Source organism: Triplophysa dalaica, chromosome 2 (genome assembly GCF_015846415.1).
Source record: "Triplophysa dalaica isolate WHDGS20190420 chromosome 2, ASM1584641v1, whole genome shotgun sequence".
NCBI classification, from domain to species: domain Eukaryota; kingdom Metazoa; phylum Chordata; class Actinopteri; order Cypriniformes; family Nemacheilidae; genus Triplophysa; species Triplophysa dalaica.
In genome coordinates this window covers 8,916,899-8,944,401 of record NC_079543.1, presented here as the reverse complement: position 1 = coordinate 8,944,401, position 27,503 = coordinate 8,916,899, and the positions used below count along the sequence as shown (strand labels likewise).

At 39.2% G+C, this 27,503-nt stretch overlaps 1 protein-coding gene across 1 annotated transcript in view; it reads right to left on the bottom strand.

The window, feature by feature from the left end:
* The window catches only part of ctnna2 (catenin (cadherin-associated protein), alpha 2), a 372,393-nt gene that overhangs the window by 18,252 nt on the left and 326,638 nt on the right, over positions 1-27,503 (bottom strand). The window contains 3 exon segments of the mRNA XM_056771020.1: positions 1,155-1,355; positions 4,261-4,417; positions 6,072-6,164. Of these exon segments, the coding sequence (XP_056626998.1) occupies positions 1,155-1,355; positions 4,261-4,417; positions 6,072-6,164 (451 nt within the window).

Genomic DNA, 27,503 nt, shown 5'->3' with positions numbered 1-27,503 from the left:
CAATCCAGTTCAAGAAGAATGGAAAATACACATATTCTTCATGAGGTATATAATGTGAAAGAAGAGCTTTTGTAACAGGAACAGGAAGAAGATTATGAGAAGAATTGTGCTCTGTCTGAGGTGGACGGAAGACACATTATGATTCCATTTAGTCAGAATTCACACATATTCATTGTTCTTCTTCTTTATCCATAATAATTGTATTACAGCTGTAATTTCAACAAAATATATATATATTACAAGTAACAACTCTGAAAGCAGGAACAGGCTATTTCCTGCTCCCATATTCCACCTGCTCTCCCAAACAAAGCCAGCTGTCAGAATTCTCTAATATAATGTTTTAGGCACAACAAGCCAGGCAGGACAAAGTGGCGACGCCAAAATAATATTTTGAGTGCTCATTTTCCAGCCGCCCTCCATTTGTTGATTCCGAACGATTGCGTAAGTGCATTTAGACGGAACAACTACATCAAAAAGTGTCAGGTGAGATGTTGCTCACCCTATATCTAGGCATTAACACCCGAGAAAGTAGGTTTTATTGTTTCCTCGTCAGCAAAGCTCTGTCAGACAGTGTCTTAAAAGCACCGGGAAACATTACGCACAAATCTACGCATTACTTGCGATGCTAGTGCGTTTTGGCTGTCGGCTGGTCTATCAGAGTTTAAATTGCCAGACTGTGAAAGGCTGAGGAGATACCAGATGAAACATGAACGAGTGCCAGAGGACAGAACAGGTGGCATTTCCGTCCTGGTCTTGTTTTTTCCACTTTCTACCTGTTTTCCTTCAATTCCCTTCTTGCAAGAGCTTCCTGCTCTCATGTCTCCATCTGTCTCAATCTCCACCATGAGTTCATGCCTAAGTGAGCATGGAGATCAAGACCCGAGGCAAAGAGGTCTGGTGTTTTTGGAACACTAAAGCCTCATTTTCATTGTATGGTGTCAACTGATTTTCTTGGGTGACAGGACATACCCAAGACCTTAGTTGAGTGTGTTTGTAAAGACAAATAATTCAGAATTCCAACTGTACCTCCAATTGTTTATGAACGTTCTTTCAATTTTTCTTTTCGTTTTAAGAAAGAATCTCGTGTGGTATTGATACAACATTGGTTCATGTTTGGTTGCACCAAGCTCAGAAGTTACATTTTTCGAGCTTACCTGTGTCCGAAAGAAGTTTGATTGACTCAAGAACACGCTCGGTGTAGACCCCAGGTTCATAGTTCTCCATCTCTGCGTTAATAATGTGTACCACACGAGCAGCTCGGCCCCGAATCGCCCCTGCTGTCCTGTCCAACGTGTCCACATCGCCTTCCTGCAGGGCAATCACACACTTATTCACATCCTCCAGAATGTGGTTCTCTGTAAGAGAGAGAGAGAGAGAGAGAGAGAGAGAGAGAGAGTTAAATGGTTTAGGAGTTTGAAGTCTGCTTTCTCATTGAATTTCTTCATCTTTTGTTTTGTCCATCACGACTGTCATGAGCTCTCTTCATAAAGAAAAAAAATGCTTCTCTTCTAGAAAACTAGATATGACTACCATTTCAAAAGTTCAATTGTAATAATATTTCTTAAAAGTAATATTTACTTTTGCAAAACTTTTTTAATTAGCTCCCAACCGCCGTGTGCACCTGTAATAATCTATTTTTGGCCTTTGAGCCACTTTTTATTTATAGGAAGGAGGAGAAGATCGATAAACGTCACAAGCCAGGCTTGAACCTGTGAGCACCAGAGCCGCCATGCCTTAGATGGCCATCTAGAAGGTTAATGTAATCAACAAAGACCACAGACCGCTGTTTTTAAAATGCATGCGCAGGTGGACCTCATTAAAAAAGCCTGCGACCAGAACCTTGACATGTTTCTTAATGACTGTTATTTGTATCGTGTCCTGATAAGTAGCTTTGAAGAAATGCTTTGTTTATCCTCTCTGCGCCGTCTGGCAACAGATCAAAAGATCAGCGCTTAAAAATGGATATAGATCTGGATAAAGCAGTTGAAGATCAGGAAATGGCCTTGCACCGAGGCTTTTAAAATTGAAAACAACATTTTTGACATGAGGCTGGCAAACCATTAAGAGGATATATTCAGGCTGAAGAAAATCTTGACTATTTAATGTTTGGTTGATGTTGTGGTATATGTCTGCATGATTCTGAGAAATAATTTGCTGTCTGCGTACTTACTTTCCTTTTGTTTCTATGCTACATGTAATTAATATCTGATTCACAAAACAGTGCTGGGTGAATTTTACATGCATTATTGTTGTTCATTGGTTTACGGGAGAATATTTCTACACCAGAATCTGGACACAAGGCTGGTGGGTTGAATACCAATAATGCTTGGCTGTCTCATTTCATACAGCCCACATATTGCAGACACATCAGAAATACTAAGGATGCCGTCTACAACAACCGGCTTATGAAGTCCTCCACTTGGTGTCTATCTTATCCTAATATCTGCTTTTAAAATAAGACTAGGAGACATTTTTACTTGGAAGAAAGAGCAAACTAAATGACTAAATGTAAATTCCACCATTAAAGAGTGAATGCAGTTACCCACTTCAGCCAGCAAAATATCTTATCAAGTTAATGATGAGGGGAGCCGGTTTCTGGATTAACGGGAGGTACGAAATGGTGTCTTCTAAAGATGAAAGAATTCAATCTATGCAGTAATTATGACGAAACACTTACGTTAAACAAAACTTATTCATTAGCAGAAATGGCTTAAGTGTTAAGGAGAACCTCAACATGCCAAAGAACGTCCATTTATCGAAAAATGCAGCGGGGAAAATTGAGCTCTGTGGTGTTTCATGCGATCACTTACTGTAATGATCCACAGATTTGTTTTCATCCACGCATTTGGCAGACACTGCCATTTATTACAATTAATTCAGGCTCCTTTTTTTAAATTTGATGTCGGTATAGTCACTTTCCGCTTCAATACGCTTTACATACACCATAACATGTAGATGTTTGTGTCCAAGTCATTTAAAAAGAGATTGTAGTATCCTGGCTCATCCTGTCAAACTACACAGATAATAATGTAAAAATGTATCAAAACAAAACAAGTACCTGAAATCATAAAAAGTAATATTGAATAAAAGAGCCGTTTAAAAGAAAGCAAGCCAAGATTGATCATTATCATACAGAATTATATGACTACGAATCTCTAAGTCATTCTCTAATATCCAATGTGCTCTAAAGAAATAATACAATAGACATTCCTATTGAAGATAATGGGTTTTGGAAGAAGGAGGCAGCTGGAGTTTCAGACCGTCCATTATAAAGTAAATTATTAAACGGAAACAACACCCATAGTAATGTTCTACCGTCAAAGCGGAACACTCAATTGTTCTGACTTCAAGGGGAGCTATACGGACATTCGCATTATTGAGAAAAGTATGCTTTAAAACCTAATAAAGCCCTAAAAGCCTTAAAAATTTCATAGTGCAGGTCTCAAATTGTAGCTTGATATTCAGTTTCCCCGCTGTGCAGTTACTGCAGAAACTCGGCGGTGGTCTCAGAAGTACTGGCTGCGGTTCACTTGATTTCTGAACACGGATCCCTGGCCAGGACTACATGCTGCAGTGACAAGTGAAAAACCAGAATCAAGGATCACAAGCTGCGTTCTTTATTCAGTGTTGCAATAGTTAAGAGTTCCACATTAAAACAAATGCGATCATTGTAAAATCGAATGTGTTTTGTAATCACATCTTACGATTTCATTATTTTCCATTAGTTCTCACTATACAAGTACTGTACTGTATACCACAGTAAATGGTTTATTTTAAAAAAGACTGTTTTTCAGGTTGCTTATTAAATAAATATCCAAAACAAACATTATGATTAACTACATGACACCACAATGGTAACCTCCATGTGACAGTCACATTTAATGCTAACAGGTCTTCCCTGCCCATTTTCAGTTATGTTTAGCATTTACTGTTTTTAGTTACTGCCAATTCAGTTGAAAGTATGTAGCAAAATGAGCACTATTTTATTTGTAGAGTCGAGTTGAGTTTATTTGCACATAGCAAAATGGTTCATTCTTTGTGAAGACAACATTAGGTAAATGTGATTACACAGGATTTTGGGAGTTACTTAATCACTTTACCTAGCCAATGGAGGTTTAAGCTCCCTTTACAATAACCACGAACGATTAAACAATGTCAGAATGTGAAAATGTCCTAATAATTCTTATTCATCAATCTGTCTGACTGACTGTAAAAAGAAAAACTAAAGTCTCAATGCATCTGATATCTGCAGTGCACTACCTGAAACAGACAGGAAGTCATCGACAGAAGTGATGTCATCTACAGCCTCGGTCAAGATGCGCACTTGCTTCTCCCACTGGTCCTTGAAAACATCCATGTTGTCCTGGGCAACCTTGCTTTGGGGGCGGGCGGCCAGAGTTAGGGCTGCATTGATTACCTGAGAGGAGAACATCGTGATTTGCACTTTTTCATTCATATATTTATAAAAGTCTCTAAAGGAACTTACATGACCCTGAACAAGATTTGGTTTTCAAAGGTTGGTTTACATTTGTACATTTTAAAAACTGTAGTACTGTAGTGCCGTGAGTCTCAACCATTTTGACTTCAATGCCTCCTACTATCCACAGCAATGCATGAAGCACCCCCTTATCCCACTCCCCCTAAGATTACCTAGAAATATGTATATAAATAAATAATATGAATTACCTATTGGCCGGATGTTTTCACAAACTCAAACGTCTAAGATTTGTGCAGATTTGTGTCTGTGTGATGGCGTTAGAGACAAATGTAACTGTGACAAAAGCTCATCCTTTACGTTGACAGCACAACCTCGAGCCACACATAATTACTTGCGAGTTTTCCAGAGCTAGATTCACTTTCAGTGGGTCACTTTATCAAGGGGCCTACGGTGAAAATGTTAGTCGAATCCTAATACCTTAGTTCCCTCTACAGCCCCGGTGTTCCATTAGGCGGTACAGTGTTTACTGTGAAACCGCTCCAACTTCATATCCAAGACAATCACATCACTACAACCAAATGGAGTCAGGCTAGACTCCAGACAAGACAAAGCATGAAGTGTCCTTTTGAAACCTTTTTTCTGTAACACTCAAAAAGGAAAATTATGATATAATTTAATTATTTATTTATGTTATTCACAAAACAAGATATTTTGAGAAATGCCTTGTTAGTTTTGTGTCCATACAATGGAGGTCAATGGGGTCCAGCGTTGTTTGGTTCCTAACGTTCTTCCAAATATCTTTTGTATTGGGCAAAATAAAGAATTCTAATTTCGGGGTGAACTATCCCAAGAATCATCCATCAATCTTAACATGATTGAAGTCAATTTGAATAAAAGATGTTCATGCTCTAATTGTCAGCACAGTTGCTGCATGCTATTTGGGGGGAAAAAATCTTTGTAATTCCATTCCATTTTCTACCGCTTATCCGAACTACCTCGGGTCACGGGAATCTTTGTAATATTTCATCAAAATTTAATAAACCCCTCTGACTTTTCTAACCCATCACATCTATTGATCCAATCCATTCCTGATCGATAATATGAAGTCCTATTTATATATATATATATATATATAATATATTTTATATACTATTAATATGAAGGAATTTCCCATATTCCTTCATACAGGTGTTATACCTGTATTTTACATTTTGTATTTATTTATACAATTATACAATTGCATTTTAGCATTAACGGAAAATGTCTGTAAAATAAAGGAAATTGTACTGCTAATTTTCTGCCAGAACTAAATACGTTTTTTACAGGATTTTCCTTTACAAGTCACATCAAATTTCTTGGAGTAACACTACAAAATTACAATAGCAAACAGTGAATGCCGTTTCATGTTGACAGGTAAAAAAATCTACGCGAGTCAACATTTTGAAGCTGAAACCCGAACATCAACAACAAATCTAAAGCACTACACTCTCGCTGGAGGCGTTTACAAACTGTTTATGCTCTAAGCAAAGGTTTCCTTTTGCTAGCGCCACAGAATCCCCGTCTGAACCCCCGTAAGAGGCATTCGAAACTAAACACAGACACTGAATGGATGGCAAAGGTTTGGAGTTTTCACCTGGGGACACAGACTATCGATCTGTGTAGCAGCCATGCGCACCAACTTCACTCCCTCCTCATTGTTGGAGATGGAACAAGCGAGGTTAGCCACCTGAAAGAGAGAGATAGACACATTAGAATAACGCAAGTGAGTTAGACTACATAGAGTAACTACCCACATGGGACATCTGTAAATCACGCATTTTAGACTAGCGTTAGGACACAGCCAAATGAATCTCCTGAACATTGCGCACACGTTCAGACACACGTTCGGAGGCGTACATGAACAAATAGTCCTTTTTGGTGTTTATAGCTATCAGTGCTGTGTGCAACGGATAAGGATTTAATGCTTGGCTTGAGAAAGCAATGTCGAGGCAAAATATGTACAGAGGGTTAGGGCTCATTCAAGTGTTAGATTGGTATTTGTCATTTCTCGGCGTGAAGAACATGATTTTTCAAGCCCCTTGTCCCCCCGACCATCCCGCTGTCTGTCTTTCGCCGGACTGTTTTAAAAATAACAGTTAATTGAATCATTGACCTAACACACTTTAATTTTACGGTGATGTTTTGGACTCTACTTTTTACGCTTTTATCTAGACTGATGGAAGGGCGAAAGTTCCATCCTGGTGCTATCAGACTCCTTTTCCGAGCACAATTACCTCAAACATGTTGGTTGACACCCGGGGAGTGACCCTCATTAGAGGTCGTAGAGTTCTTGTTATTGGTTAATGGTCTGAGATTGCCTAGCCATACCGAGGCGCTCTGCCGGAATAACTAGGTCTCATTACTGAAGTTCATGTGCATGTGTAAATCATTAGGCAAGTTTCCGGGAAAAGCGGAGAAAATAAATAAACAAACCAGAGAAAAACATAATTAAACTAGCAGATGGCCTCTCTACGCAAAATGCCTCCTTGTCTAATTTACGTCTGCTGGTAGCCCTCAGGTTACCCATCATGCATTGCGTCTGGCAATGCCAATCCAAGTGTATATGCACTCGTGAAGGAGGGAGGGTCTTTCTCGCTCTCGTGTACCCACAGACAGAAAAGCATCTGTAGTTGAAGGGCCGGCCAGATTGGATGGTGCCTCCTCCCTTCTTGCCAAATGCTCATCCAAGTCATCACATCCGACAGAAACAGCCAGAATATTGCTCGGAAAGTTCGGCGACACTTCAGACCTCGATGAAAGACACTAACTGCCGTGTCCAACTCCTTTTTGAGAACAATCCAGAATTGGTGTTACAAGTGCCTCGTGCCCCGTTGGGGTTAAATCAGATTACACGGCAGTCATGACTAAGGATTTTGACTGCGCTAAAGTGACATATGCCTGCTGGCAAGCGCGATACAAGTGAAGCCATATCAGCGGGCTTCCCTTTTTTGCAGGGTAAATCGAGGCAAATCAAATCTGTGTTAGAAGATTCTTGCTGAGGGCCTTTTTCTCCTGTTTACCCCTGACAGCTCTGAATGATTTGATGGATTGCTCTTGCATGTAAGTGTGCGCGTGCACGTGCGTGTTTGGCTGCTCTGTTAAAACAAACAGAGGTACTCGAGGGATGCAGGTGATAGACACCGAAGCAACGGCTGTGCGGTTTATCGCAGAGCACGTGTGTAGGAGAGCAGGGGCGGGGGAAAATCGATTCACTGTTCTGAATCGATCGAAAAAATCTCTGGGACAACATAAATGTATTTACTCAGGAATCACAATCACGGGACCCCATATATCACACGGTTGAAAGTTTAGAGTTCTAAAACATACTTGAAGACATGCTGATTGATGACGAAGTTTATAGTCGCTTTTAGGTGGCAATTTAATTTTTTTACAGAACAACAGTTGGTGGTAAATGAAAATTTTCTTTAAAGACTCCAAAAATCAGCTGAGAGAAGTTTTTTGTCTTTTAGAATGATTTTTAAGAATATATGAAAGAATTACCATTACTGCCTATAATCCTAATACTGCTGTCATTACTGTAATGAAACATTTTTTAAAACAACAAATTTTTATTTTTGTTTTCTTTTGTTACTGTATGATGGAAATTAAAGCAGAAGAAAAGCACTTCAAAGATATAGTTTGAAAAATAAATACTTTTTTTTATTTAATAATTTATAATTACAACCTAGTAGCAGATTTATTGTTTTCTATGTTTTAAGTTTACAAATTATTAAACAGTCGTCTAGCTTATCTGTCTCATGCGACGGTAATGTCAGTTCTAATATGTGACCCTGGATCACAAAACCAGTCTTGAGTAACACGGCAACATTTTTAGTAAAAGATAAAAATACATTGTATGGGTCGAAATTAGCGATTTTTCTTTTATGCCAAAAATCATTAGGATATTAAGTAAGGATCATTTTCCATGAAAATATTTTGAAAATATATAAAATCTTATTTTTGTGAATGGATGGCCTGCTACAGTGCCCCTGACTGACAACTTCTAAGGTCATTTTCTCAATATTTTGTTCTTTTGCACTCTCTGATTCCTGAGTTTTTAACGGCTGTATCTCAGCCAGATATTGTCCTGTTTCTAACAACTTAGACATAAACAGAATTTATTCTAGTTTTCAGATCATCTAAAAATCTCAATTTCGTAAAATTGACCCATATGACTGGTTTTGTTGTCCAGGGTCACATATTTCAAAGCAAAAGCTGTATAAAGATTACATTTGCTCACACAAAGGTTGAAACTCCCTAAATCTCTCTAAACTGATCTGAAACAGGCAGTGCCCCAAATTCTCACCCCTTTATGAAAGAAAGCGAGAGAGCAGATTGGGCCGGATGGGCAGGCAGGGGGCTTTTTGTACACCAGACTGGCAGTGTGGGACTCGCAGTGTTTGCAGGGAAATAATATCCTGTCATGTAGTTGGGTGGAGGCTGCTGCTTCCTCTGGTCCTCACTAGCCCTTCATGGTGTGAACACACAATCGAACCAGCAGCTACATGGCGGGTGGCCAGAACTGGCCAATGCGTCTGCACTCAATTCTCACAACTGGACCTCAGCCAAGACATGGTGTCCGGCCAAAAATACTAATTGCAATTATCTAAAGAACCGCTCCTCCTTTGTGAATCCTTTTTTTATTTTTTCAAAGAGAAGGCCCCTTTTAGGTAGCCAATGATGTCAAAATAATATTCATGAGTTTCATGCCGAGTAGAGAGCTATGTGTTTGTGCCCTTGCGTTTATGAGTATTTTAGAGAAATAGAAAGAGACGGCAGCAGAGAACTGTGTTGCATCTCTTACCGACCATCATGTGTTTTTTTGCTATGAGCTTTATACAAGAATTATTGATTTTTGAGCATTTCATTTGGACTTTCAATATAGAGAATATCAGCACACATCAGTCCTTACCCTTGAAGAGAACATACAAAAGATGAAAAATAACGAAGGGCACATTCTACGTCGTAACACTGCCATCAATAATAAGCTTGGTGCATTCCACATAGTAAACTACCACTTCACATAATGAACTAGGTGGAATTCTACTGTTGAACAGTATACTGTTTTATAGTGTACTGTAATTTTGTGCTTAAAGTATATGACAACGAAAAATACAATGGGGTTTCCTTCAGTAGTAAGCTCACTACCTAGTCAACAATTGATTGCTTACTAGGCATACTTTTGATGTGAAGACTGTGGGACCTTCTTTTTAGCCATGAATTCACAAATAAAATATAGGCCAAAAAATTTAGAAACTTAAACTAAACGAAAATTTGAATTGTTGCCTCAGAAATAAATTGAATTAACTTTAAAGCACAAAAAAAATTATAATACACAAAAACAAAAATAGAGTTAAAAAATAATTAATCTTAAATAGCAATATAAAAAACATAAGCAATTAAATGATACCGCGACAAAAGCATAAATCAAAATAACTAAACAATATAACTAAAATGATCATACAATCATAAAATAAAAGCTTATTCAAAATATTAAAAAGCAAAAGCAAAACTTTATCTATGGTTGTTTGCAGTCGTTTCCAGTTCCTACATTTTACTGTCACAATGAGGAGCTTTGGGCGACACACCCATGAGGTCACTTTTTTAAACAGCTGTCCAATAACCATGCAGAAGAGCCAGGACAATACCACAACAGGCACGTCCTACTTGTACTGTACAACCATACTTCAGAAGTTTCAGAAGTTAATATTTTAAGTCTCTCTACGTATTTATTTCTAAACCAGATGAATATCACGGGACTGCAACAATATTAATATTTATTAAACTATTTTAACAAACTACATGCATCTAGATAGGCTACTGTAAACTATTTGCATCATCAAACACTAGTACCACATTACTGCAGCGGATATTCTGTATCATAGCAACCAAAGCACCTCAGCTAAAAACATTGTGAACCCCCACAATTGGCATTTTCAGAAAAGCACTGCTTATATATTTTGCTATGAAGTCAATCCCACAATGTACTGCAGTAAGACTCCATAGACCATGGATGCAGGAACAGAATCTAAGAGAGGAACTTTATGTCAGAAGAGAGTTAAGAAGGTGTTAGCCTGACTGCTCCCACCTATTCCCCAACTGCGCCCTTGGTCAGAGTGTAAATAAATCAAGTGAGCACATATGAAGCAGAACGACCCAATGGTGCGGAGGGAAGGGGAAAAACAAACCCGAGTCGCTACGCTTGACCATACGAGAGCTAGCAACAAGCATCAACAGGAAAACCCTAGATGTTTGAGACCTGATGAACCCTACAGGGAGCACTGTTGAAACTTAGACAAGTTTATATATTGATTTAAATGCAAAGTTACAGAAAAAAAAATATTGAACTGTGCTGAACTTATGGCATTGCTGTTAGTGCACATGCTACAACGCATTGAGCTCTGGTGCGGATGGCAAGAGTTCAAGAAAGACTTGTGTCAAGTTTTCTCATTCCTTCCTTCTTTAACAAACATTCCTGTCAATAAAAAAGGCGTTTTTTTATTTTGCATTGAACTTACAACTAACAAAAATAGTACTTCTTCCTCATAAATATGAGAATTTTTGTTAAGAATGTGTAGAATCTTTTTAATGTTTTAAAAATTAGTTGAATTTTGTTGTTTTCACAGGGCTGTCCTAAAATGAGGGGTAACATGAGGTAAGTTGTCAGAATGGTAACCTGACTTTAAATTACTTCAAAACTGTACTGTATGGTATCTAAACAGTTCATATGACAACTATGCTCAGTTTCATTTACATTAAAGTATGATTATATTACCATATTATCACTCCAGTATATTTTTGATTAAGATCAAAAGCATTTAACCAAAGTTTTTATTGGATCACTAAAAGCCCTCGATTCTGCCCTGGCAGCTTCCATACAACAATAAAATATAAAGCAGCTTCAACCATAAGCCCATAGCCAGTGGGTAGTAGAATACAATTTAACAGAAAGAAAATGTGGCTGAGAAATGTTCTGATAACACAGCCAACTTCTCATTTGACATCTAGCGGAGGTGAATTAGCCTTTCTTGAGAAACTTCTCTTACATGGCCACTTCAGTCCATAGCATAGAAGAGCGTAATAGAGTCAAGCTGGCTGGGATGTCACAGCCACAGACGACTGAACCCCTCAATGGTTGTATTATTAGAATTACCTGTCCTTAGCTTCCCCTAAAGCGAGAAAGTATGCTACACTAAACACCTGTAGCTAGTGCGCTCAACTGGGTCAGAGGGCTGCGGTCTAAAGAGCTTCACCCAAGACGACTCCCTGAAATTTCCCTCCCAATTCTCCTATTCTTTCACCATCTTCCGGTCAAGTTTTCTTCTAAAGAACCTGAAAAATCACCACTGGAGGCGGAAGGCACCAAGCTGGCCTAGTGAAATGTTAACTGTCACCAAAGTTGCACTACGAGACCCGAATCTGATCTATGGGGTTGTCATAAATAGACATCATGTGGAGATAATGAGATTTGGCATGAAGGTCAGTATGAAAAACAGATGAAGCCTCAGCCTTGAAAATGAAAGTTCAGTGTATGCATGGGTACATTTCAGCCAAATGTTAGCTAATGGGCTCTGAGGAGCCATTTAAGGCCAGTCGTGGGCTAAAAGGAGATTAATGGAGAAAATGTCCAATAATAGTCCAGAGCTAACCTTGATATTTTCCATAAAAACAACATTAAACGAAGATCAAGCTCCACTTAGCCATTCCAGGTGTACTTCCAAAAACATTAGCTGAAATACAGTGGCTATTATTGTCATTATTTTGCTGTTGTTGACATTCTTCTGAAGATTGTGGCCTAGTGCTTTTATCCAAAGCATTTTAAAGTATGTGTGTTCCATGAGGTTCGGACCCGTGACCTCTGTGTTGCTAAACAAGCCTCTCCAGTTGAGCTATAGCAACACTAAATAAAATAAAATATATAAATGTCATGTTTTACTCAGAAATACATCACAAAGGTAAAACAAGTGTTAAATTCACATTGAATTTGGGGATTGTGTTATAATAACTGCTGATGGGTTAACTTGAATTGCTGCTAAATTTAATATTAAACTAGTTTCAGGTACTAAACAGAGTTTAAGAACTTAGTGTCAGTTTAACTACATTGAATCTGTCTTAAACCAGCAAATTGAGAAAATCACAATTTTCGAAGGAAAACCACCTCTCCCCTTTAAAGTTAATTCTCCTATTTCTAAAGTTAAGAAAAAAGTTCAATTTTTAATAAAGTCTTTTCAGGCGTTTTAAATGTTGACACGTTACCCACACAGTTATAATTTATCCGTACTTTTTGACACTCCCGTTTGAGTGCTGCCGGAAAACCAATAAATCATTTTTAAAGGTATTTGTGCATTCCTGCCCTTTAAAGGGCTAAACCGAATTACAGAAGCTTGCTCCTCCAGCACTCTGCTGATGTTAGCTGGAAAGTCTAAGACAGAAAAAAACAACTGCACCAAATACAAGAGTTAAGTGATAAGCTTCTCCAATATAAACCACAGGTGCAGCAGCAACTATCAAAATAGACTTCAAGCACCTCGAGGAACACTGAGGCGCACACATCATACCAGCTTGAGTCTTATTTATCTCCAGAGCCTGTAATCTTAATCATGCGAGTCACAGAACTTGCTTAAGAAGTCAGAGAGCGTCCACACCACTTTGCTCGACTAAGTCGCCGTGCCAAGGAGCTTATTGCCTGGGAAACCTGCAGTTTGGAGTGTGCCGTAATTAAGTGCCTCACAATCATCCAGTTGATAAACAAAGCCTCAACTGAGGCAAATAAAGAAGAACCAACCAATTGAGAAGAGAAAGCCTGTCGAAAGCCCTGTTGATTACTTTTCTTTTTATTACAAGAAGCTGCGAGGCCTGCCAGGGTCGGCTTTAACCAAGTAAAAATGATTCCATGATTAAGGCGGCATTTACACTTATCATTGACATGAGATCACAGCGATCTGATCATGCAGATCGGATCATCAGCCAATCATGACTTGGTGTATTAACAACAGTAACATCAAGGGGCTTCTGTATCTGGATATCTGATCTGATCTCCGCTTCCCATGCGATATTTAAAAAAAAGACACAATAATAGATTGAAAAGATCACACTGTAAAAAAACTTTATTTTACAAAATTCCACGTATAATTAAAAAAATGTGTATTTACATCATTTTTTAATAGACTTTTAAATTACGGTTAACTTGATTCTGTTTACATAACACCGATCATGGAGGTCCGATCATGTTCCATCTAAAAAAAATCTAAAACTCAGCACAACAAGATTATTGACTGCTGAAATAAATCCCTCTTGCGGTACCTTTCTCTTTGAGCACATTTGCATTTTGTTCTATTGCATCAGGACTGATTTGGGGTAGATTGCATATTGATTGCCATTCTTGTGTTCTCAAACTTGAACCTTCCGCACTTAATTGTTTCTATCTTTTATTAAGTAGGTAACAAAAAAACAATACAAGTTTAGAAATCTACAGATGTTTAAAGGCACAGTTCCCCCAAAAATGAAAATTTGTCACGAATAACCATTGACACACATTAGTTTGTGTCTATACAATAGACGTAAATGGGTACCACTGTTGTTTGGTTACCAACATTCTTCCAAATATCTTCCTTTTTTTCTGCAGAAGAAAGAAATTCATACAGGTTTAAAAACGACAAGAAGGTTAATGATGACAGAATTGTCATATTTGGGTGAGCTATCACTAACATATTAGTATCACACAATACATTTGCCTCTGGAAAATGAACATTTGAAAACATCGAGTTCCTACAAAACATGTTCTATTCATATCAGTGCCCACATGTCTCGCACAGCAACTCGAGCAACCCTCAAACAATTCCGCCACACGGTTTCGAGATTTAAATGAACCACGTCAGAGCTGTGAAATTTAATTTAGTCGCAATGCTGTGTGATTTTAGCTTTATTAATGAGTTTAACAACTGACAAGCGACCACCAGGAATAAAAAGTCCAGGCCCGAAGCGCCGCTCGGGTTGGCATATAAACCCTAATAAAGTCTAAAATATTTTGATGAATTCTAAATATGATTTATTTGTCGGGGCAGGGAGAGGCTCTGTCTGGGTACGGGCAGTTATGTTGGAGATGGGTGCCTGGAGAGTCATTTCCAGCGTATAAAACTTTACTGACTTCGGTGTGGGACATGGGAAGGTAATTGAAAGCAATATAAACAATCCATAAAGCTGAGTGGACATGCTTGACTTTGTGCAAGTGGAGAGGCAAGGGGAAGGGTTGCGACTTTAATGACCAGGGGTGACGACGGACGCGCCATCCAATCAGAAGACAGTTTAGGGAACGTTGATGTATTCAGGAGTGGAGAATCGAGAAGGACAGATGCCCAAGAGGGTCATAGAGAGGCATGGGCCAGGTGGTCCATTGCCACCCAGCTGTGGCGGAACTTTAGGCTTGCAGAAGATGCCCTACAGTAGTCCTAGCTTAATTATCACTCAACAGATCTCGACTCTTCGTTTCCGCCCAGAGCTGTGCGGGGTCGGTCTGCCTTCAAATCAGAGGTCAGCTCCCATGCACCTAAACAGAACGTTCGGACTTATTGACTCTCACATCTTCCTTGGATTTCGACTTGCCTTTAAATCGTAGTAGATAACAGGCCTTTGACAAAAAAAGCTAGAGAAACTTGGAGAGAACAGTGCACGTTCCCAACTTCCCTAAAGTATAAGCAGGCAGCTTTCACTGAACTATCGATCTCTCCTCTTGCGAGTGCAAGCCAAGCAGTTGTGCTTGGCAGCGAAGCCCAATTATGAAAATGGAGCCAAGCTTGTTCTTTGTAATTTCTCTGTATATTTAAGAATACTCCAGGGCCACCGTTTGGAGGTAAATGACAGATTTTGAAGTGTGCAAAAGCAAACGCTTGCTAAGAACGTGAAATCCAGATAGAGGTCCGTACAGATACGCTGTGCTTGAAACCCATGCGGGTGAAAGTTCTCGGTTGAGGATTTGAGGGAGATCCGAAGCAGAATGGTCTGCCGTATCTTTTTCTCCTCAGGTAAAACTGTGGCATTTGCAGGTTGTGAATAGCTCTTCTTTTCTACCTGAGAGTGAAAAACGAGCAAAGACTGAGACGCTGCCAATCAAGTGCTGGCTGCGTCTCAACGGCTCTGTCTGGAAGGACTGCGCGAGTTTGTGTTTGTGTGTTGCCAGCGTGAAGAAAGGCAATTACTGATCTCCTCACCTGCTGCAGGCTTGGGAGGCTTGTGTTATGCGCACACTGTTCCAGCTTCTCCAGGAAAGCACTAACTCACTTGGCTTCAATACAACGCTCAATTTTCAAGGGCTAATGTTCATGGAACGGAATGATGAAATGATTAAACTCATATTATACACTGCGTTCTTGAACAGCCAATGGGTGCCCATGGCAACTTCAGATATCCATTGGTTTTACCTCTTTGTTCATTCTGGATAGGTGCCGAAGCAGTAAATATGAGCCCAACATGTGCTGTTGTTGGTGTTCACAGAAAGTTCAAGTGAAATCTTATGATCTGCATTTCACTCTCAAAAGAACTGCGGCCCTATTCTGAGTTTGGGTTATGAGCACCCATCCTCAAAGGAAAGTTATTTCCTTAACCTGTTACAAAGAACCCATTAAATAAACTGAAGAGCAATATTTTGAACCAGTTAACTATAATAATAATAGTTATAGTTGTATTGTTGTTGTTGTCATTAATAACAATAATAATAATAATAAACATGTTGTTTCGTTATTGTTAATAATAATAATAATAATAATTGTTTTGTTGTTGTTAATAACAGTACTAATAATAATACTACTACTGCTAATAATAAACATAATAGTTGTTTTATTGTTGTTAATGATAATGATAATGATAATAATAATAACAACTTGTTCGAAATCTTTATTAATTAATAAAAAAATTGAATTTGTTCACCTGGGATTTAGCATGTAAAATAATATGCAATGTGTGGTTGCCATGACAACAACTTCATGCATTTCTTGCTGGCCACTGTCCTTTCCTAAGAAGTAAAAATACTGCTGACTTTATTTTTGAGGTTTTAATGGTAAAAGCGAATACTGGATGGTCATATTCATAAAATAAATCTATACTGTATGTTAATTTATACGGTATGACATCAAATGTCAAAATGTCGTTTTTTTGGGGGTGGGGTTGCATAAAAAAGTTTGTTCTTTTTTTTTGAGAGACTACGATTGATGGCATTGACAAGATTGAAGATGTTATTAATAATGTGTCCTGCTTTGACACTTTGAAAAAAAATCTGCTCAATGCACCACGTCCCAATCGATACCATTGTGGACATCAGCTGGATATCCATTTCTCTCAGTCCTTTCCAAAAAAACATAATGAGATGTTATCCATCTGTATAGACTGACCTCCTCTCTCAATCTTCCGATGCATATTGGCATAGGTGTGACATAGGCATGTCTGATAACCCTAACGTATTGATCATTCCGAGTCTATCGCAGCCAATTTGAGGTTGCCACTCCTTTGTGTCTCCTTTGTTGAGGTCTTTTGATCTACAGCTAGATGAATGGCCACACCAGACAATGTGCCTTCACTTGATTAATGAACATGGACGATCATTTGTACCGGGAAAGCAGATTACTTTATTTTCTCAATGCTTTCTGGCAAGCCGATTCAAAACACAGCCGACTCCCCAATGAGTCTGCAGTTTTATTTAAAATCTACATCAAGACCTCAATCACCACTGCAAGCAAACTAGCTTAATGCATAACATACTGTACGTTAAAAATGAATGGATTCTTATATTGTGTTCACTTTTGTCATTTTTTGGCAAACAGTGCATGACTTTAGATTAGAAGGGCAGGTTTCTGAGAAGCACATTAAGTCAAAGTGTTTTAAATCAGAGCAGATTGTCCAGATTGTGTTCGGAAATTGCTAATGTCACACGTCAACGGATGTACTTTACATTCACACGTTGTCCATTAGGAGGTGGTGTGAACAAGGGGGCGGGTGTGAGAAAAAGAAAGGCCAGAGAGCGAGTGATCGAGAGCTGCAGAGAGAGGTAAAAACACAGAATTACATGTTAAACACAGTCGCCATGGATTTTGGTTCTTAAAGGCTAATTTTCTGGAATGTCTACAAAAATATAACTGCGTTCATTAGGAGGTTCTGACATTCATTTGTGCACCTCTCTTTTTCTGCCTGTTTAGAAAGGTGCCTGCAGAACAACCCCACAGGACTCCAGAGAGCCAATGCAGCCTATATCAGCACCTTGTAGTGGCATCTTGTCTTGTAATTAGTATTTTAGGTGGACAGTGTTAACATGTGCCCTGGGCTGCTACATTAAAGATGCTTGTGCAAAATTGATTGCGCATCCAATTAATTCTCATTGTGGATTTATTGAACTTTCAGGACTTCTAGATGAAGATAGAGTCAGAACTCTTAAATATCTGCTTTGCTCCAAGGCCTGGAGATTTGACTATGGTAAAAGCAATTTAGAGGTGACGTGATGCTACCCCAAATCCCCCAATACCTTTTTTTGCCAACTTGTAAAGGTCTGTTTTACACCAAGAATATTAACTGTCATGAATTCACACGGAGAAAGAACCCTATTGCAGGCAGCGGCAGTACGGGGGGAACAAAAATAAATTTATTATAAAATAAACACAAAACAAAAACCCACAAGGGGGCAAAGCAATAAAAACAAGGGATAATAATACAGATATATAAAAGACTAACTAAACACTAGACATGAACTAAACTCAACACTTACTGGACTTGACAAGGAAACAGCAAACAAGCACATGGGTAGCACATGACATTGACTGAGCACAGGACAATGAAACATGAGGACTATATAAAGGGAAAGAAATCAAACAGGAACAGGTGCTGGGCTTGAACTAATTAACAATCAATAACTAGACGAATGGGGAGGGACAAAAAAATCTCTCCACATGAAACCTAAGGCTATGCCATGACTCCGCAGCAAGACCAAGAATAAACATGACATGATGGCGGGATCATGACAATTAACTATAAACAACACTGAAAAAGTACTGGAAATTTGTACTTAAGTACAAATAATGTAACAGTGCTGATATTGTACTCAATTACAAGTAAAAGACGTAATTTAGTAAAAGTAAAAATTACTCTTCTCAAAAACTACTCTGAGTACTAGTTACTCGTTACTTTTAAGGTGGCGTTATTTAAAGAATTAAGAATAATTATTAATGATCAAATTTGGAGATTTATGCAGAAAATGGCTACTTTTAACAAAACGCATCTTTAACTTACTGATAACGCATAACTGGATACAACTCCAGTACAGCTCCAAAATAACCATTCAATGTGTTGTTCTGTCTGTCTATCTATTATGAGCTCAGTTATCCAGTTAAAGCCATTTACGCACTTCCAACACTGTTCAATCATGTCTACTAGGCCCACAATGCAGAAAGTAAAAAATAAGAGCCCCAAATACTGCACGTAAAAAATGCAAAACATTTGTAACCTAAATTGCATTGAATTAGCATTAACAGTAATATCTGTAGAGGAGCTGACTGTTCAATTACTTAACCTCAAGCCATCCAAGATGTATGTGACATTATTTATTGTGTAGAGCAATAAAGATTTCTTTCTGGGGTTGTGGTCCATGATTTTTCATGGTTCATGTGTTTAAAAGTTCAAAATACAGATAGAGGCAACATAAAATGAATCCCTGCAGCTTCTTTCGATGTATTAATGACGTCTTATTTAAGCGAATTGATCAAACTTTCAAAGAAACTGAAGGTTATTTACAGCACTATAACTGGCAATGCACAGTTTGCGAAACTGCTTCGCATGCGTTCCAATTGCATATGTCCCCTACTCACTTATAAGGGCAGAGCACTTGATGTACACACTTTGGAGAGATGGACAATTTTGTCTCATGATAAAGCCGTTTGGATGAAACTTGTCGATTGAAGTGAAACAGGACCTCAATATTTCTCCATATCTCGGACGAGCCTTCGTATTGTGTCCCTTTCCCGCAGTGACTTTCAAGTGCGCAAAACCGCCATTTGATCCGCCTGTCGCACACGTTCGTCCTCCTCCATGATTAAACTAAATTGGCGGCAGATGTAGAAGAAGCAGCTTGCTTGAGAAGCATTAGCAGTGATAAAGTTTAGTAAACAGTCACTTTTGTTGCAGATTTGAGATGTTTAATACAGAAGCACAAATATATTTCGTCCTACGCACGACTATAACTTAAGCTTTACGATGCTGCCACTAGAAAGCAGTTTATTCTCCTTTCTGCACTATATATGTACAACTTTCATTAATTGAATTGAGCATTTTTGTACGTGTGTTGGCTGCCAACTTTCTTTATGTTATGAAGTAAGTCCCTACCTGTATTGATTTAACTTGTAGATGAAATTTGATATCATTATTCACAGTCTCAATACTCATAACACTCCAGATGACATAATAATTAGCTGATTCCCAAAGCTTTTTATATAGATGGTTAGTGAGACATTTCTAGTGGAGATATTTACTGTATGTGTTTTGATGCATTTCTGTTTAAATTGAATTTTTTCTTTAAAATAAGAACTATGCATGATTTCAACAAACACTGTGAATTAATGTCTATAGTTTATATGGCAAATATTGGTGTATTGTTTATATTAGTTTTTCTATTAGTTTCTATTAGTAGGCCACTTTCACAGACTGGTGAAACTACTAAAATGTTAGTCTGGTCATACTGCATGGCTTCAAAAGAGAACATTGAACAATTTGTATGAACCACTTTTATAATGCTTTTATGTCTTTTTGAAGCTTAAAAGCCTAAGAAACAAACGATACAATTCCTAAAACTGTTTGTTTTGGTCCGCAGCAGAAAGAAACTTAAAAAAGTTTGAAATGGCACAAGGGTGAATAAATTAATGGCACATTATTGTTTTTGGCTGAATTGCTGCTCCTATTATGATTTTTGCACAACTACCGCCACCAAACCACCAAATAACAAGTTAATTTCTCAACATATCTTCTGTCTGCCACGTTTCAATTAACAGATAGTCTTGCCCTAAACTCACACTCAACTGTCGGGTTGGTCAGGACGTGTATATTATTTTTGGGACCAGTAAGAGAAAAACAATCTTTAAATAGTCTTTGCAAATTGAAAGTACTTGAAAAACGAAAATCTTTTTTGCCCTAAGAAAATTATACACTTCAGCTTTATGGATTTTACTGTTGCTGTCCGATTTGTTTCCACTACCCCTTCATTAAAATGGACTCTTGGTGAGTCATTTGTCATTTAGACATCTTTAGTGCCAAATGACTTTCTCACTGAACGATACAAAGCGTATTTAGCTTTTCACCCCATTTATCATCTTGAAATCCACGACTCCCTGTACCTGTCAGCATTTTTAGACATATTATGATAAGAATGTAAATAAAAGCCTCCTGTTTCGCAATATCTCCATTTAATATTAACATTCTAATGTGTATTGCGTCAGCAACCGGCCTGCGATTGCGCCATAAATATGCCCTGTGTCTATAAATTGCGTTTTCTGCTTATTCGATCGAGCTCTTAAAAGAAAAACAAAATTGGAAATAAGGTTGTTTATGCTTACATACAAGTATGTTTTATTCATCATGATTCATTAATTGATTTATCATCCCCCCTTTTTGAGTGCAGGAAACACAAGAATGCCATTATGGAGAAGAACGTAATTGGTCTCATCTCAGGGGAACGTATGAAAAACCACAGGCCTTTGAACTTTAATATCCCATAATGCTGGTGTATTTTAGTAAGACACATTCTCCGTCTTTTTGATGTCTCGCATGAGAATGCGTACTTCATCTAAGATCACATAGTGTCATAATGTTGCATATTTTTGTTTCTGTGTTGAAGATGGGATATGCATCTGAGAGAAGTACGCAAGATATACAGAAAATGAAGCCATCTGCTTTTCTCGCCTGTTAAATCAGGATACCAACAAACACACAAAGACTCTTTCAGACAAGATGGAGAATAACAACTACAGCAAATAAAACGAACCAAAAAACGGAGACAGACCAAATACCAAATGAAGGGCAAAGGTAGAAGCTGGTGTATGTTGAGGTGTGTCCAACACAAATAAAGTTTCATTTTCTCGAGGGTTACGCTTTCTAAAGGTTAACAAACTCTGGGACTGCTGAACACAATGTGGAAACCATCATTCATTCACAGTACTCTCAGCTCGAATGTGTTTTCTCTGCAGCACCAATGACTGCTTCTGCATGGCCGTATCTGAAATGTTAAAAGTTGTAACAGTTTAACACCAGACTACAAGGAGCTTTTTAGAGAGACATTTTAATTTTATTTACAAAACTTCCCTTTAACAATAGTCATGACAATAGGTTTGGCATATTTACAGTTAATCACTTCTTAATAGGATGATTATGTATTGTGTATAATATTTATTTATTTATACAACAACAAAATAATAACTATTATATTTTTATTATTTGAAATTATGGTAACGCTTCAATATAGGGGGCAATTCTCACTATTAACTTTATTACTAGCATGCCTATTATTGGCTGTTTATTAGAACTTATAAAGCACATATTCTGTATGACCATTTTCTACATATCTAATCCTACCCAATACCTAAACATAACAACTACCTTACTAACTACCAATAAGCAACAATTTAAGGGAGAAAAGTTGTAGGTGATGGTTTGTTAATAGCGATTATTGCCCTCCTAAACTGAATCGTGTGATCATGTGATCAAGATGGGTATTATTGATATTATTATTAGACATTATTGTTTGAATTTATTATTTAAATAATTTTTATGTCTTTGCCAGATTTAAAGGCTATTGGTTGCCACCCTCCTTATATGACACCCTTACAAAGTTGTCTTTACATGTCAGAAGTGGGGAAAAGGTGTATGCAAACTCCGCCAAAAACAACCGAGCACAGACCGCAATGAAAACGCTGGCCTGAGTAATTGGCAGCGTGCAGCAATGTGGAGCGTATTAGGATTATTCTCCATGGAAACGTTTCTTTCCTCTGCCTCCACTTTCCTTGGCACGGTTTGACCATTTACAAGTTCGCTTTTTGATTTTGCTGCATTCATTTCCACTTCGTTTTATCAGCAGCACAACACCAAGTTCGGAGTACGTGAGGAACTGACATGCATACGAACAGAAAAATGATGAAATTGCAGAGAGAGAGGGCGCAGACTCCTAAAAGTGTCCGTCAAGAGGCAGTGAGTCGTATATCTTCTTGTAAAATACTGTGAAAAACTATAGGAATACTGTCTAATAGCCAGCCATTAAATCAACATGGAACGTGGCCTTCTTCCCTCCCTGATGGTCGTAGACCTCAGAGCCCAGCCTGCATTACACCACTGTTCAACAACAGGACTTGATGACTCTGCCACCATCAATGAGAATTTCCCATTGACCCTGTCTTATTAATATAAGCCGCTTATGTTTCCCCACAGAGAAACAGTGTGTTAGAGTTCCAGCGCATGCATCTGAGTAGTGTCGACATCACACATACGGGAATATAAGCCCTGCGCTCTGTGTCCCTGCTGCCTATCAAAGAGCGTGTGAATATGAGAAGAATATAATGTCAGTGCCAATGGCCTTGTGGTTAGTGCGCTGACATGTAGTGCCAGTGCACTTGCAGCCCGACTCATGTTCGTCTCAAGCATCTGGTCCCACTACCTTGTCTCTATCCAATGTATTCCTGTATGTTCTCCACTGTCCTATCCATTAAAGGAAAAAAGCCCCGAAAAAATTTAAATGCATTTTTTTATATATACATATACAGTATATATACACTGCCCGTCCAAATAAAGTTACACACGCATTATGACACGCATTCGCTGTTGCATCGTTTCGATAAGCTTCTGCTATGTCAGAATGTCATTTTTTCCCGTCCAGAGTTGCATTAATCTTGTATTGATGATGGAAAAGTCTGACCGCTGCGCAACGTCTTCTCCACCACATCCCAAAATATCTCAACATGGTTAAGGTATATCCATGTGTGAAAATGATGTCTCATGCTCCCTGAACTACTTCAGATGAATACGCCAGATGAATCCTGGCATTGTCATCTTGGAATATGCCTTTGCCATTAGGGAAGAAAGAACACATTGATGGAATAACCTGGTGATTCAATATATTCAGGTAGTCAGATGACTTCATTCCATTGGCACATAACGTTGCTGAACCTAGTCCTCCAATCCAATGGGAGGCTCTTACCTTTTTGCTTAGTTAAATCCAGGTGGTGACGGGAAGCCGGCGTGCAGCATTCAGTTACCTTTTGTGCTTTAGGGCCTTCGCTCATGACTACGAACAAAACGAATTCAACAAATTCTTCTTCTACATTGCCGGATCTACGACGTAGAGCAGCGGATCGTCCCTACCTGCAGCGACCTTCCCCTGGCGTCTCAGCAGGTTCCGGGGGCCCGCTCCAGTCAAACCAGCTCTAGCTCCCTCACTTCCCTCGATGGTGGGGCAGCCAAAGGCTACGTCAAGATCCCCCGGGTGGAACGTGCGGCTGCGGTGCACCTATTCCCGCAGACGGCTGCCAACTGGGGGAATCGGCCACGCCTACTGTCCAAGGCGTTTAGGACTTCGGCATCACTGGTGTCGAAGGCTTGCGCTGCTGCTGGCCAGGCTGCCTCCTCTCTCTACGCCATGGGCATCCTGCAGGTCCGCCAGGCCAAGGCGTTGAGAGAGCTCCACGAGGGTAAGGCCGACCCAGGTATAATGCAGGATATCCCTGCCACCACTGACAGCGCTCTACGTGGTGGCACGGGCCCTGGGTCAGACGATGTCCACGAAAGTGGTCCAGGAGAGACACCCCCGGCTGTACCTTGCGCGTGACACCGAGAAAGTCCACTTTCTTGATGCACCCGTCTCGCAGTGTGGGTTGTTGGTAACTTCGTTGAGGACTGCACTCAGCAGTTTTTGACGGTGAAGTAGCAGACATTGGCAATTAGCCACATTTTAGTGGGTTACAGCCCGCACTTCATCATTCCAAAGAAAGACGGCGGGTCGCGCCCTTATAGGTCTGCGTACACTGAACAAAGCACCTTAACAAGCTGCTGTTCAGGATGCTCACGCAGAGGCGCATCCTGACATCCTAAGGTCCCTCTCGGCAGGTCGCGATGCAAGTCGTGGTAAAAAGACGGACGCCTCCCTGCAGAGGTGCGGTGCAGTGTGTAATGAGCATGCAGTAGCGGCCGTCGGACGAACCCCCGCCTGCGCTGGCATCAATTGCCAAGAGTTGTGGGATTTGCTACTTGAACTGAGCAGGCTGTGGCCTCTCGTGCAGGACAAGAACGTTTTTATTGGCAAGTTTCATTGGCCTTTTCTATAATAGTCAGGGTTGATTGGTTCTCAAGGGCGAACCCCATCTGTCGTTCTCGACACAACGTCTCGTTCCCTCCATCAGGGAACTGTGGTTACAGACGTAACCAAGACGATTTCAAATGACATATTGACATGAGATTTTCCATTTTTGGGTGAATCAAAGCATTAGGTGTTGTAAACTCTTCTATGCGGATGTCTAGCGGTTAAGTTAAGTTTGTGCCAAATAACTTTTCTTTATGTTGTTGCCACCAAAACCGCCCATGGTCAAGCTTTTAGATTTGCATTTAGTGAATTTGGTGCAAAAGCAACATGGATAACCTGTGTAAACAGTCGTTTATGAGCCATAGACAGAGGTGTGGGACCCAGCTGTTGCTTTCATCACAAATCATTACTAAAATTGGATTATGAAAACAATCAATCTACTTGCAGGTCACTGAAGTCATATGGTAAGTTTCTGCTCGCTCTGTTTTGAGAGATACTGGCTGTGATGTATTCTGTGCTGCTCTAAAAGAACACTGGCTGGTTACGTAAACAACACTTATCAAAAAGGGCATCCAGGTTAAATGCTGTCTGCCATGATCAGTTTTGAAGTCGAGAAATGCCAAGTCCAACTGTACCGTTTTATCCCGGCAGGCGCCCGCTAACAGAAGATGGAGTGACATGCTGGTGCACGATTGGTCGCACTCAAAAGCTTTCAGTTAACATTGTGACAAATCTGTCAGCCCGCACTGTCTGTCTGTGAGCCGCTACTTGTGACTATGAATATGAAATTTGTCTGTGGATGTGTATAAGTGTACAGTTTGTGTGACAAAGACAAAGGTGTCCTTGAGGGCTGATACTCCAGGATGAAGCAAAACAAACACTTTAATTGATGTAGTTAGAAGAGCAGAGGGATCTAATGTATGATATTTTCTCATGAGTAGTACAATGAGCAGTGCGACAATGCTACCTAGCAACGGCAGACCAGCGAGGGCTCTTATGAAAGGAATTTTCACAGAAGGGGGCGGGGGGGTGCGTTACAAATGTGAACAGAAGAAAGGAAAGAATACACGCGACAAGGTGCAAAGGACCTTGAGGGGGCTGTTTTTGTGACTAAGGGGGCTGTCTCACACAAAACTGCACATTGAAGATTCAAAACATGAATTTGATTGAATTTTCTCTAATTAATATCTTCGTGACAGGAGAATATTTATCTGTATAGTATTTCAGAATGTAAACATTTTAACCTCAATGACAAGAAAATGCATCCACAGCCTTTTGTTACTATAGTTGCAGACACAGGTACATTTTTTTTAGGCGTGGGTGAAAAAATCATTTCACATATGATTCGCGATTCAATCCTCTAGCGATTTTTTTTTAATCTATTCACAGATTTCAAAAATCGACTTTCTTGTTAATATAACAATTGTTCATGTTGTCGGAACATAAAAGGCAGAACTTTTTTGCGAGAGCGGTGCGCCACACAGACAGTCAAGAGACCGCAAAGCTGCAGCGATGCTGGGTGTAAAAGAAATACACCCCGTCCCATTTTTTGCTAGAGCAAGTTCTTGGAAATACTTCAGATTTGATCAACTCCATGGTAAAATGAGCTTGACAAGACGTATGCAATATGCAAGCTTTGTAAACCGAAGGTGAAGTATTTTGAGAACACTAAACGTAAAGACTTGCATCGAACGCCATCATTCCAGCAAAATGGAATAACATCTAAACATATATCACATAGAATTTTGAGGATGAATCCTTATTAAAAATCAAAAATTGTAATTCGATTTTTAATCGAATCGTGACCCCAAGAATCGAATCAAATTGTTAGGTACTAAAAGATTCCCACCCCTAACTTTTATGTTTCTTTTTTTATATATTTATTTACTCCGAAGCATACTGCATGAATGTGGATAATTGTTATTACAAATTATATATTGAGAGTTTATTACAGAATATTTATAAAGCTCGTGATTTTTTTTTATAAAACTTGTTTTTAGGAGATTTAATATACAGTTCAGCAACACTCTCGCTTTGCAAGATTTATTTTCAATAAGGATAGACATTTCAGACACTTTGTTTTGCCCATTTATTTAATAACGTAAAGCACATGGCCCAAGCAGACTGATTGCCCGGGCGCATGGTCTCAGCCCTACAACTTGCGCTATCGCAGTAAGAATCATCTTATCCAGCTGAGCAAGAGTGGGCTGCGCTGCAGGTACTTCACACTGAAATGAACCAACATATGTGCGTGCGCATTTCATTTCTCACATAGACATTCACATTGATTTCTGTTTGGTAAACTTGGGGCTGCGTATGATGATTTAGAGGAGGATTGAAAGAAGACTGGTGGACTGGTGAGCAGACTCTCTGCCTCTCTTTCTGTGTGTGTGTGTGTGTGTGTGTGTGAGAGAGAGAACATTTTAGGGGCCGCGAAATGAGGTCCTCCATCACCTTTTTCCAATGACAGTCGGCCCACATACAACACACAGTACACACAGAGTCAGTCGGTCCTCTCTATATATTTAATATCACTGCAAGCAAGAGAAATAAGCCCCCATCTTCCTCGGACAACAAGCAGTTCACATTAACCAGTCCAGTAAGCACACATCCGTTCATACTAACAAATGCCATCTTGTGTCAGGGTGCTTATATATTTGAGGAAAAATAAAACTGAGAAAATTGCCTTTTTAAAGCAATACAGTAGCAGTGTTCACT